Source organism: Tachypleus tridentatus, chromosome 10 (genome assembly GCF_004210375.1).
Source record: "Tachypleus tridentatus isolate NWPU-2018 chromosome 10, ASM421037v1, whole genome shotgun sequence".
NCBI lineage: Eukaryota > Metazoa > Arthropoda > Merostomata > Xiphosura > Limulidae > Tachypleus > Tachypleus tridentatus.
Genome location: NC_134834.1, coordinates 142,054,162 through 142,068,573, shown reverse-complemented (window position 1 = coordinate 142,068,573; position 14,412 = coordinate 142,054,162). Strand labels below are relative to the sequence as shown.

Below are 14,412 nucleotides of genomic sequence, written 5' to 3'. Positions count from 1 at the left end.
GAAATGGTGACTTTTGACCATTAATGACATGAAGAAGCTGGATTTTCATGCTATTTGAAATCTAATGTCAAATGTAATTAATAAATTATGAAAAATCTTTTGGAAAGTACTGTTTTGTAAAGAAAAGATAAAACAAAGTTAGAAAAAGAACATTAGCCAAGTCAAAGCTTGGCATATAATTTTACCTCAAACTGAAATTTATTTAGCACTAAAACATTTTTCAATCAATTTGTAATGATAGACAGTGTATCCCCACCTCAATGTAGGCATAGATGCCAACCATTACGATTTTGGTGTATACATTACAACTATGTGCTCATACAGACAAATATTATGACTTGTTACAACTCCCAAATTATTATATATTATATAGGCCGATAAAATAGTGATAAACTGTTCCCCCACTGCTTGAAAGGGGTGAAAAGAAAATTTCTAGTGAGATACAAATAAATTTTGATAATAAATAAAAAACATAGTCCAAATAGCTACTTGCAATAATCATGTTTGTGCTTGAAATAATAAAAAATATTTGTATCTCTGACGTCTACTAATAGTTTGTGTGGTGCTTCTCCATACTGGGTATGTGGGGGAATCTATAGTTACATCATCAGTGCTTGTCAGCCAATCAACACTTGCGTAGATGGGTACTTCTCATTTTCTAAGTAGCATAGAAACACCAATCCAATCATTCACAAGATGGAAAAAAAAAAGCCTTGTTCACCAGATTGTCTTGTTTCTGGCAAATCTAAAAGGACTAAAACTGTGAATCAAAAATTTAGGAAAGAGTGTAGTGCAAAATATCTGGTCATTGCATCAAAAGTCAGTGACAGTCATGAGTTTTGTACAGTTTGTCATATCGATTTTTCTGTGGTGCATGGCAGGATAAACAATTGCTCCAGATATACAAAATTGGCATCTCACCAACAAAAGGCTGAGGCAAAACAAAAACGATACAGATAACGACATTTATGAGTAAGAATTCAGAATATGAAACCATAAATGCAGAAGTGATGTTCACTCAATTTGTCATTGCTTATAATTTACCCCTAGCTGTAGCCGATCATGCAGGACATCTATTCAGAAAAACGTTTCCAGACTCTGATATAGTAAAAAAATATGGCTGTGCTAGAACCAAAACTACAGCCATTGTACAAATGTTGGGTTGTGAAGATGAGAAAATGATTTCAAGCATATTTACTAATTGTGTTTACAGTTTAGCCACAGATGGATCCACAGACGTGGATGATTCAAAACTGTATCCAGTGGTTGTACGATATCTTGACCCTTTGCTTGGAAAAATTTTGTTTTCTTTTGACAATGGTGGAATGGAAAGAAGCTTCAATGGGAGAGAATATTTTCAAGCTTTTAGACCACGAACTGACAAAGAGGAAAATTCCATGGGAAAACTGTCTTAGTTTTTCTTTGGACAATGCCTCAGTTTTGTCTGGTATAGGTGAAGGTGTGATGGGACACATCTCAAGATGACAGCCTAGCATTTACTTCATGGGCTGTGCCTGTCACCTCATGAATATTGCTGCCCAGAAAGCTTCCAGAGAACTGTTTTGCCCAGTTTCTGATATATTGATAGATATCTACTATTTTCTGGACAAAAGTGCTAGCAGAAAACAACATTTCAGAGTTTCAAGGATTGTATGACAAAGAAACAAGAAAAATTCTACAACTTGTTAACACAAGATGGCTCTCACTTGGGGTGTGCCTCAACAGAATATTGGACATGTGGAAGCCATTGAAGTATTTTCGCTGTGAAAAGAAAAACTAGATTCAAAAGGATCTAAACGTGCAGCTCAGTCAGGCAGCAAGACTTTTAACAGCCAGGTTATCCTCCCAGCCACACAGGAACACAGTCAAGATATCCTCCCAGCCACACAGGGACAGTCAAGATACCCTCCCAGCCACACAGGGATACAGTCAGAGACATCCTCCCAGCCACACAGGGACACAGTCGAGACATCCTCTCAGCCACACAGGGACACAAGACAACAGTCTCCAAAAGCAGACAAAGAAACATTTGATATAACTCAATATATGTTTAGGCAGTCTGGCCTTGAACTAAAGAAGAGACAATCTTCCATCCTAATGCTGACAGTGAAAGCATATTTAGTTTAGTAACTAAAAACAAAAGCAAGCTCAGACAAATGGACAATGTTGTTATAACTCCCAACCATCCAGAGACTTTCTCATGGAAGCAAAGGCTGCAACAGCTGCAAAACTATACTCTATAAAAAAGAAATGCAAAAGGGATATTTTTGTTATTTTAAAGAGAAATATATGTAATAACATTACAAGCTCAGAGTATGTGATGTTACACATGTTAAGGCACTGATTGTCAGACCAAAATAACAAAAAAGTTGTGCACTTTGAAAACAGAGGAAACATTGGATTTTTCACCAAAAATGCATTCGTGTCCAATAAATTTGTTTGAGAGATCTGCATGTTCTGCAAGTGCAACATGTGCAAAATCCCTATAAAAGTGATGGGTTCTCGGTTTCCATAGCTCAGTGTTAAGCCACCGACACGCAATACAGTTACGCTAAGACTGACTGAAGCACAACGCAACAACACCATTGGTCGCTTGGAAGCAGGCAAATCTCAATCCGATGTTGCCAGAGCTGTGAATGTCCACCCAAGCACCATCACAAGGCTATGGAATCATCACCAACAACATGGATCAATTTGTGACCGTCCACGATCTGGCAGACCTCGTGTGACCACGCCAGCACAAGATCGCTACATTCGTTTAAGTCACCTTCGGGATAGGACCACCACTGCGACGTCTACTGCCTCAACCATACCAGGGTTGTATAGGATTTCCGATCAGACCATATGCAACCGTCGACGAGATTCTTAGGCCCCATGTGCAACCCATCATGGTGAACGTCAACGACGTTTTTCAACATGACAACGCCCGTCCTCACACAGCCCGACTCACCACTGTCTTCTTGAGACACCACAACGTCAACATTCTTCCCTGGCCCTCCAGATCACCAGATTTAAACCCCATTGAACATCTTTGGAATGAGTTGGACCGACGTCTACGACGGCGACAACCTCAACCACAGAATCTACCTCATCTTGCAGCAGATTTGCAGGCTGAGTGGACAGCCATTCCATAGGATGTGATTTGTCATCTCATCGCTTCCATGGGCAGGAGATGCCAAGCAGTTATTGATGCTCACGGGGGGGCATACTCATTATTGACGTTGAGTGACATTAAACTTCAACTAGTGAGCGTGGACTTTGCCTTTGCAGACTTTGGATGTTCAGCAGTGAATGTGCAAAGTTTCACACATGTCATACAGAACTATCCGGAATAAACTTGTTAACAATATGTCTCAAATTTTGCCTTTTGCATTTCTTTTTTTGAAGAGTATATTACAATAAGTGCCATAAACATGATATAAACTAGTCCTAACACAAAGGCTTTTTCTGCTTACTGTTTGTGCATGTTTAATGTTATTTTACCAGTATGTTTGTAACTCTGAACTAAAGACATAATTTTTTAAAAGAATTGTTTTTAAATTTATTTATTACATACACAAAACAGTCATAAATGAGCAATCTATAGCAGTAATAAATAATAATAGTTCTAATAATAATATAATAATAAACAGCTTAGAGACATTGGCCAGACATAGTAGCTGCAAATGACAAAGGGCTCTGTCTACAATCATTACACTCAGTCATTTGAAATAGTTGGCATCTCTGTGTTGGCACTACTTCAACAGTCACCTCCAATCTTGCATTATAGCTGGTACCCTGTATGACAAACTAATACACACACACACACACACACACACTCACTCACTTTTGGTTTTAAATACTTTTCAGGGAATTTACTCAACACAAGAATCTCTAATTATATGACATTTCATCATGACTTTAGCTATTTGGCTTTATATGGTTTCATATTATATTGATATAAAAAGTATACAGTTAATACGTGTTTAATATTTGTTTTTTGAAAATAGTAGAACAGTTTTTTTTGTAAAGTTATATAAAACTGAAGATTTGAGAATATCCTCTTTGCACATGCAGTTTGTAGATAAAGAATGTATGTTCAGCATAAATATCTTCACTTTGTTTTTGATATAAAAATAGTTTTTAACACCCAAAAACAAGTAAACCAAAATTGTTATTGGTCTCTCTTCAGGGGCTGCTTTTGGCCGTCTTGTTGGGGAATGTATGGCAACTTGGTTTCCCCAGGGTGTGAAAATAGGAAACTCAGTCAGCTCAATTATGCCAGGAGGATATGCTGTCGTTGGTAGGTTCATTTGATTAATAGCATGTAATCACTTTTAATTTTTAATGCTTGTTATGATACTAACACCACCAGATGAGTTTTGTTTCTGAGCTTCTTACTATAAGACAATTTGACCTGTATATGTGATAGGACATGAACTTGAAGAAATGCAGTATATTTTATTTTTTTATATAGTTTAAAGCATAGAAAATTGATAATTTTTGAAAGTGTAAGAAACAACTTTTAGTTGCAAATATTCATACACTCTGATTATAAAAGTGTTCAGGTCTAGGGTATAAAATTTCCAATGTACTTAATGGTATTAGAAACATAATAATGTGGAACAACTTGGGACAGCAGGACCATTTAAAAGAGACCTACAAAAGGTCATACTTTAGTTGTGTAGCATCTTGTAACGTGTAAATCCTCAAATACAGGGGTCAGTGGTAAAAGTCATCCTCATGTCTCAAGGCATAATCCATAACATAACCAAGGAATTCCATTGGAAAAGTCAACACAATTCCCATCTACACAAGTTGCTACCATTTTTCTGTTTAACTACTACATATCTCGAGTAGCTGCAAAATGAAACAAGTATTCATTACTATTCCATAGAAAGATATACCGATAAAGTCACTAGGTGTATTATCTTTGGATTTCTGTTAAAATGACGGCTGGGAAATGATTGTCCTTGTATGCTAGATGTATTATGGAAAGCAACAGGTAGGAATGGTGTACATATGAGGGAGTTTGCTTCAATGGAAACTGCAAGTCAGGGCTATTGTCAAGATGCATGGCCATCAGAAAGAGCATGGCAAAATGGACTGTAATGAAATGATGAAGCTCTAAAATCAGTTTAACATAATGTACTCAACCTCTGTAATCTCTCAGAATAGTAACTCTAATACAATTCTGAACTTCATGAAGCTTTGCAATGTCATCTACCAGCTTTCCTTTATTTTTTCTTTTACTTTTACCAATTTTTGTAGTTATTCATACTTTTAATTTATATTTATTTTTATAACTTTTCTATACACACTGTTTCCTATTTTATCATAAGTTTACATTTTTTTAAAATAATAGTTTATTAATTGTTTCTTCCTTTGTCTTATCACCCAGTGTCCTGTTGGTTCCTGTTAACCAGAAAAATTCTGCAGTGTCTTTTGTGCTTCACTATTTTTGGAATTTCTTCATTTTGGTTCTTTCCTAAAATTAATTAATTTCTATTTCTATAATTACTTTTGTAATCTCCAAGTTTAAAATTTGAACAAAACTTTGACTACATAACTCCTTTTACTTTCTTTTAAGAACAGTTTTAACTATTTCAGCTTTAGTTTTATCATGCTGTAACTAGATTATTTTTGAAAGTTTTAGTACATTTGTGTTGGATCATACTGTTTATTGTATGTACCTTTCTACTGGTTGTGTATGTCAGGATCTATATTTTTTTAAACTTCTGTTTTCAAAACTGCTTTCTAAAAGTTAGCTGTTCTTAATGATCTTGTCAGTTTTTCATTAGTTTAATTTCAATAACTCACATATGCTAGGGTTGTTTACATGTGAAATATTTTTGCATGAAGTTAAATAAATTGTTTACATGAATAAATACTCATTTTACATTTCTTTTTCAAACAAAGATCTCTTATAACCTTGTTTAGGAATTCAAATTTATTTACTGTATTGTTAAACTAATTTGTATCACAATACTTCATCTAGGAACTTTTCTCTTCATGTTTGAGTAATTATGTGTGTCATATGAAAGGTTAATCTTCCTTATATGGATTTGACTAACAATGTTTTCTTATTTTATTCATTCTTGCAAGGAACAAATGAAAAGGTAAGTGTTGATTGTTCTATTGACATTCTTGTGTTGTTTTTTTTTTACTGTGAAATAATGAAGTGGTATGTGTTAATCTAGTTGTGTTGACAATTGTGTTGTATAGTCTAGTTGTATTGGTTGTCTTGTGTTGTGTTAAGTGATTGTGCATTTATTTAGATACATTTTAAGTAGAAAGTTAAGTATAATAGAGTGTTTCCATTCCAAGTTATGCCTTTATTTATTAGTCTTGATGAGTTGTTGCACTAGTTTATTTGAATGTGATAAAAAATATTTTTTCCTTGATATTTAATTATTTCCAAAAGTGCTTACTTCTGTGGACAAACCTTTCCTTCCAATATAAGTGACTGTATTTTGGTTTGTTATAATCTGTATTCTAAACATCTATACAATGAATGAAGGTCTAAAACATTTTCACAGTTTTGCACATTTTTATCAGGTTACATTTACACAAGTGCTAAAATAAAGTATTTATGTTTAAAGTTTAAATTTTATTAATATAACTAACTTGGTATCCTTTATTAGTGGTAAAAACAAAAGTTTTATTATATTTTTTGAGTACACACGCTGTGTGAAATGAAGATGACATATATGGTGTGTATATTTCTGTATTATCTATTTCTTATTAATATCTGATTTTATTAGAGTATGTTTTGAAAACTTTATTTTCTTTTGATCATTGCAATTAGGAGCAGCAGCACTCTCAGGAAGTGTAACCCATACAATATCCACATCTGTTATTGTCTTTGAGCTGACTGGACAAATGTCGCATATACTCCCAGTTATTGTGAGTATTAGTTTTTTCTTTTAATCATAGAGATATTATTTTCTGCTTTATACCATTTATGTTATTTCTAACTGTCGTTTTCACATTTTATGTTCAATATCTTTTTAAAATTGTGTGTTCTTAATCAAAACACTAGTAAGAACAGTTTTAAAAGATGAAGTATTTATTTTGTCAGCTTACCACTTTCAAATTTTGTGCTAGATACACAGATAATAATGTTGTTGTATTGAGGATACACATCACATAATCATAAAATGGAAGATTAACTTGGTTGTTGCTGAACATGATTTGACCAACCAGAATATTTTGTCGATTTTTTTATAGAATAGAACATCAAATACATACATTTATGTTCTTTAATATTTCAAACTTTTTAATAAGGAATGAATTTATACAATTTTACAATATGAGTGTAGATAATGTTAATAACATTAACTAATTTATTTGTAAACTTGAACTTATATTCAAGTAGCTCCAAAGTATTAGGGCTTTCAAATATTCCCATTCAACCTCCACTTTCATAGATAATGTAATAAACATTCACACTCATTATATAACAAAAATACAGTTTATTATAAAGGCTCTTAACTATTTATGTATTCTTATCACTATTTCTTAATTTTTTAGTTAATTATTGCACAGATCAAGTATCTTGTGCAACTTTACTGTTTTTTCTATTATATGGAAAGATTCACAAAAGTAAAGCATAAAAAGAAATTATTTTGATAAATTGCTTTAATGAGTCCTTACCTTAAGTAAAGCAGAATGTATAACAGTAATCCACAAATAGCTGATGACAAGAGTAAAATAAGTGAAACATGCCTGACTGTAAATCATAGATTTTTTATTTTTTTGTTTGTTTTAAATCTTGAACTTCGAAATCAGAAACTGCCATTTTACACTCAGAATCCCATGTCAACAAAAATTTTAAAATTTCATAGTAAACCCAGATTTAATTTTAAATATTTAAAATGTTCAGAAAAACTAGAGACATTTCAGTCATATTTGAGTTTATTTTATCACATGTAGAGTTAGGTTCATTGTGTAGAAGTCCTTCATGAACTCCTGACTATATAAATGACTGAGTTTTTTGTTGTTTTTTAAATAACAACAAATGTGTAAAGTGCTAACACTTGCAGTGTTTGGGCTTTTACAGCTTGGATGAAAATAAATGTGACATTTTGTTATTGTAGTATAGTACCATCTTCACCTTTAATTTGCTGTGACTTTACATCCAAATGCTTCATTATTGTGTTTAGGAACTATTGTTGATTTCTTGTAGTAATGGAAAACCCATATTCTATAAAGAATACAAAGTATTAAATTATTGCTCATAACTTTATATTTGAGACAACAAGTAACAAGATAATATAGTTCTATGCACCTTCATAATTGTTAATTTGTTTTAAATATTCTAAGGTGTAATTATTACATTTTGCTTAATTTTGTCTTCATTAGTTATTTTAGATTACATTGGTGACCTAGGAAAGAATATAAACAAGAATATTTGAAAAAGTTTAAATGCTCTTAAATTATATGCTAAGAATATAGCAGCACTGAAACAAAATTAACTTTAATTTTGTTATTATAATTACTATGTACGTTTATGAGATGTGGTTTAAGAACTTTCACCTTTTGACTCTTGCATGTACCAGATTTTCTGTGAGGATTATTATACAAAAGATTAATATGTGTTTGTACTGCTTTTACTATTTTTGTATTGGGCTTAAGAGAAAAATTATAAATATATTGATTTTTTTCATAAGTAAAGGAGGGAGTATTAGAGAAGAATATACTTACCTTTATTTTCTAATACAGATTATTAAGTCAAACTAATGCTGTAACTCATAGGATAAAGAAATAAAAGTTACACACTATAGAGTAGAAATGGTAAAATGCATTTGTGTAGAACAGTTATCTAACAAAATTGGACTTGTTCAGAGATAAGTATACACTATCAGAATTATGTAATCTAAAGATAGCTTGTATGAGTATTAAAATTTAAGTAAAGTAAAGCACAGAACAGCATTTCAACCTTCTTTGGTCATCTTCAAATTAAAAAAAAATTGTTGCTGACCATTGCTGGTCATGTTTTGGGGACAAGAGTGTGATTGGGTACGAGATTGTAGAGAGCGCTGATGTTAAGTGTTAGGTGATTAATTAATATAGGTCTAGAGCAGTCCCTTTATATTGGTTTAATTTTGGTACGAGTTCTATTTCTGAAATTGCTTATGTGAAGTAATTTTAGAACAGAGAATTAAAACCTTGTAGTTGTTCAAACTCATCTGAAACTATTATTTTTAGAGATATTCACTTGACCAGTTGAAACATTGGTGAGCTGGAATGTCAGTGTTACTTATCAAAATGTTTGTTTAATAGCTTGTTCCAAAACACTTACTTCTCCTCACACTTTAGCTTTATCACAAAGAATGTTTCTTTTTTGTGCCCGTCTAAGTAGTGGTATGCATTATACCTTGTTTGCTTCAGTTATTATATACCACTATATCTCCCATAGCAATTTTAATCTTGTAACTCCCCACCTGCATTAGTACTCCATCAATACCAGATCTGTATATAAGCTTCTTGTTATTACTTACCATTGAATTTTTCTCAACATAGTAAATTACAACAATAGTCTTATGTGATTATTGGAAATGTTTGTTTTTTTTGGATATGAATACATACAGTCCTGTTTCTGGCATGGAGTTGCTAATGCTCTTCCCTTACCACCTCGTGAGTATGATATTGTCCAGACATTAGGGGTAGGGCCACCTTCCACAGAGGACATATTGTTCCTCATATGCAGAGTGGTAGAGCCATATATACAGTCTAATATTTTTCTTCTTGTTGGTTCTGAGGCTAAGATTGCAGGGAATCAAAGGTGGTCTTATGAAAATTTAGACTATATTTTTTATACTTTTATTAGCTTAACCAGCTTATAACAGGCTTTAAGCAGGCATTCTGTCTCCTCCTTCTCTTTGTACCTAGTAAGTCAAATTTACAATGTTTTGAGTTTTTCTCTTACCTTGTGAGCCTTTTTCTTTATTTGAGAAAAATCATTCATTTGATTACCTGATCCTTCCATCTTCACTAGACATTGCTGTACATGCAAGGAGATTTTCTGATCACATGAGAAAGATTGCTGTCTTGCCTTATCCTCCTCATATATTGCTCAGTATGCCTTGGTTAGAGGAAACTCTATTTGAAATCTCAAAGGTAAGATCCTCCTCTTCCAATTTTAGGCTCTCGACAAGATGTCATGGTTTGCCATAATCATTCTTAATTTGTCTTTATAGCTTTTGTCTGAGGCTCATTACAGGTTACTGTTTTCAGATGATCTTAGTCAGTTATTGACTTCTACTTTGGCCAAGTTATCAGCTTTAACTTCCTCCATATCTTTTGGAGAGAGATGCCTTGCCAGAGGAAATTTGTCTTTCTGCTTTAGCTCTTGGAGATCTCAGAGAAACTCTTTTTCTAAAAAAGTCTGTTTCTATTGGTATTTCTGATTCCTTCAGTTTTCAAATGAGTGTGGCCCATCTCCACTCTTTTCTTCCTTCCCTTATACTCTCTACTCCCACAGGTCTTCTACAGGATGATCCATTCAAGTTTCCAGACCTTCAGCTTTGGCATCATGATCCATTGAAACAAAAGGGTGCAATTAATCCATGAGTATCCTCTAGGGTGGAGTTCAGACTACAGTGTTGATGACTATAGGGCCAGGCCCTGTGGGGTCTCATTTCAGAGGGTTCACGTCAGTTTGTGAGGCCTTTACCACATATCAGTTGATAATTCAAGTTTTCACCAAAGGATTGGTAATTCACTTCATGCCTTTCATACCTGTTGGCTTTCCACTCCTGAAGGATCCTCTCACCTCCAGCTGCCAAGCTCAAACCATCCAGGATCTTCTGAAAAGAAGTTTTAAAATGAGACAACTCCTCTCTAAAGGACTATTATTTCCAGCTGTTATGCTGAAAAGATGGGCAATTGGCAATCTGTCTTAGATCTTTCTTGTATTAATCACATTTTCCAGTCTCCTTAGTTTATAATGGAGTCAATTCTGTCCCTTTGGTGGCTCTTTTCACCTGGTCTACAGATTACAAAATTTGATCTTGCCAATGCTTACCTTCATAGTTTGGTCATGGGGTCTTCACAACATTATCTCCTTTTCTTGTACAATGACCAGGTTTTACAGTTTCATGCACTTCCAATTGGATTTGTTTTTTGTTTTTGTTTTTTGCTACATTATTTGCTTAGGTGGTTGTAACTTCCAGAATTATTGAAAAGGCTGTTATGTATACAATTCTTGATTCTGGTAGCTAAGGCTCAAGTCATTGACCCAAGGCACACTTGCCTGTAACAAGAACACACACATTTGTATACTACCAACAATTTTTTGAGGGAGGTATTTTGCCTTTAAACAGAAAAAAATCGAGCATCCCTTTGTTCAATTTGAAGATGCTCTTAGATTAACTTATGGATAAGATAAGTGCAGAATGCATTTGATTTTTGCCTTTTAGTTTGATGCCATGGAAACCAGTAAAAGGTAATGCCAAGACGATAGGACATTTAGAAACTGTAAGGTCGGGAATTTTGGGGCTGTAAACCTTATTGAGGAAAGAATATGTTTAAGTCCCCAGTTTTTTTTTGTTAGTTTTGAAATTATTTTCAATTATCTGTCCTCATAGGTCTTTCCAGGTTTCTAATTAGATATCAGTGATTCTTCATGTCTTATTTTGTCTGTATTTTGAACCTTTTGGGTCAGGTTCACTATGTCATCTTTCACTTCAGACTTATTTTCTCTGTTTCTTGATAGTGGGTGTCAACATTTGGATGTGTTTTATACTTCATGTTCATAGGATTCTTTACTATTCCACTTATGTCTTGTGGTATCCACACAGTCCCTTTCTAAGTGGAACTTCACCAGCTAGAGAAGATGAGGCTATTTCTCCTATTCATCTGCACTCCATTTCACATTTATACAACTGCTTAAATCCAGATAATCTTTTATGCCCATTCGGGATCTCGAATGCTATGTGACACACAATGAAACATTTGTTTATTCATTGGGATGATATGCTAGTATGTCGTGTAACTTTATCCCCTGCCACTTTGGCAGGTTGGATTCATCATTTGGTTTATATGGCTTATTCTGGGATTTCATTGAAAAAGCAGAGTCTTTGTTGGGTTTTGTTTTATTAAGTTAGACATAGTGCAATGTTCCTGGCAGCTCAGTTACATTGCCAACTGGAGAAAATTGTATAGGCTGGTATGTGGACCACATCTAACACCTTTATATTGCACTGTTTACATGATTTATCAACTTACTTCTTGAATTGGTTCAGGCTGACTGGCTTGATTGCCACAGAGATGGATTACTTCATTTCTTCAGTAGTATTCTATTTCTTTTCAGGAATACTTATTATCATTTGGATCCCATTTAGTGATGGGTGTTGCTTGGTCAGGTATGATTTTTCTAAATCTTCATCTGCCAGTAGATTAATAAATAAAATTTCTGTTAGCTATGAGCTTTGTTGAAATGGGTGTTCTATAAGACCATCTTGGTGGTTTATGGGTGGTACACAATTATTCAGTACCATACATAATATATAATACTGGAATTATCACGAGTAAAACATAAATAGATTTTGTCCATTCCAGCTGACCCCTGGACTGAATAAATTGGAGCTGGTTTTTCTTTCAAACAGGGAATGTGGTTTGCCTATTACACTGTCTCCAGAGCATCATTCCTGAGGATTCTCTAGTGCAAAGTTTCCCTCTGTTCCACCACAGTGGAGCATGGTAGTTCTTACCATTTCCAGTTTCCAGTTGCGAGAGTGGTAAATAGGTCTGTTCCTCTTGGAATGAAGTTTGAACACTTTATTCCACTCAAGGAGAAGAGAGCAAAGCTGGATACCCTCCCATTTATAACCCTAGTTGGTTTTCCAAGATATCTGGTGGGAGTTGAACCTAGCCTACATGGGAGTCCCCTCATATTTCCTGTTCAGGGAAGATATTTTGCTCTCTCTTTCTGTTAACTGGGTTCCCAACTTCTCATAATTCTACATCCAAAGCATCAACTCTATGAGTGATGGGTATAACTTTGTCTGTTCCAAATCCTTCTTATAATTTTGTGAGAGGAGGTGTTGCCTATCAGGTTGGGGAGTGATGATTTAGGTTTGTAATTCCAGGCCCATTGGTCTGTTTTTTTTTTTGTTGTTTTTTCAAGTTCATTGAGGGGTGTATGGGACCAGTAATTTCAAATTTGATGGCCTGGCATGGCCAGGTAGTTAAGGTGCTCAACTTGTAGTGTGAGAGTTGCAGGTTCCAATTCCCTTTCACACCAAACATGCTCTCCCTTTCAGCCATGGGGGCATTATAATGTGATGATCAGTCCCACTATTCATTTGTAAAAGAGTAGCCAAAGAGTTGGCAGTGATGACTAGTTGCCTTTTCTTCAGTCTTATGCTGCTAAATTAGGGACAGCTAGTGCAAATAGCCCTTGTGTAACTTTGTGCAAAATAAAACCAAACCAACCAAATTTTGTGTTTCTGCAATTTGGGGTAAAGGTTTGTCTACTTTCGTGTTGCTTGCTTTCTTCTCATGATTTCAGTGGTTACTTTCATATCTTTCAGGTTAAGTACCAGTATATCATATCACTATAATATAATGATATCATATTGTAGTCCTCATTGCCATAGCCACTACATTTTGGATCTGATTTTGTGTCTAATGAAGAGATGTGGAACCTGGATGATTCTCACTAACATATGCAATATTTCCAGACCAGGTGCATTTGGTATTTTAGAAAGAATTAGTTTTTTAATAGATGCCTCTCATTGCATTTTTTTCTCATGATGTTGTGGTTTTGACACTATAACCAGTTGGCCTTTACTGCCCATGATTATGATTTTGTATTATCTTGGCAAAGAGCATACCTGTTCCAGAAGTAGTGTGAACCCTACTTGTGAGGTATGCTACATCTGAGTTTGCACAGTTGTTTTCTATCCACAAGCTTTATGTGTGTACCTTGTATTCACCAGTTACTCCACCTTGTTAATGTTGGATTCTACCTAAAGTGTGAGTGGAGGTGTATTTTGGAATCTTACCCTTTCTTGTACTGAAAATAATTTCTGATAATATCTCTCTCACATTATTTTGTCCTTCTTCCTTGTGATGGCTGATGTTTAGGTCTGATAATTTTGCAAGTCATGAAAAAAAGTTATTAAGAAGTAATAATGGGAAACTTTTATATATGAATCTGGTATAGAGGATGTATTGGCATAGGTGGAGAGAATTACAAGATTAAAAGTGCCATGGGTTTTCACTGGTTAAAAATGTCAGTGGGGTATAAAAACTATGGCAAGTGAGGTATAATTCATATTGATGCTTAGATAGGCAGAGAACAGAAGCTTTCACTGGGATAAAGCTAAAGTGCAAGTAGAGGTAAATATTATTGGATGTACATTTTCAGCATGGGAAAATTTAAACTTTTTCTCTTCTGTTGTATTAGAAGAAGACATTACAACA

At 34.3% G+C, this 14,412-nt stretch overlaps 1 protein-coding gene across 5 annotated transcripts in view; it reads left to right on the top strand.

Moving 5' to 3' along the window:
* LOC143230474 (chloride channel protein 2-like) overlaps positions 1 to 14,412 on the top strand; it is a 66,584-nt gene that overhangs the window by 30,056 nt on the left and 22,116 nt on the right. For all 5 annotated transcript variants that reach the window (XM_076464107.1, XM_076464106.1, XM_076464105.1 and 2 more), the window contains 2 exons: positions 4,172 to 4,282; positions 6,788 to 6,885. In XM_076464107.1, the coding sequence (XP_076320222.1) occupies positions 4,172 to 4,282; positions 6,788 to 6,885 (209 nt within the window). The remainder of the gene's footprint in view (positions 1 to 4,171; positions 4,283 to 6,787; positions 6,886 to 14,412) is intronic.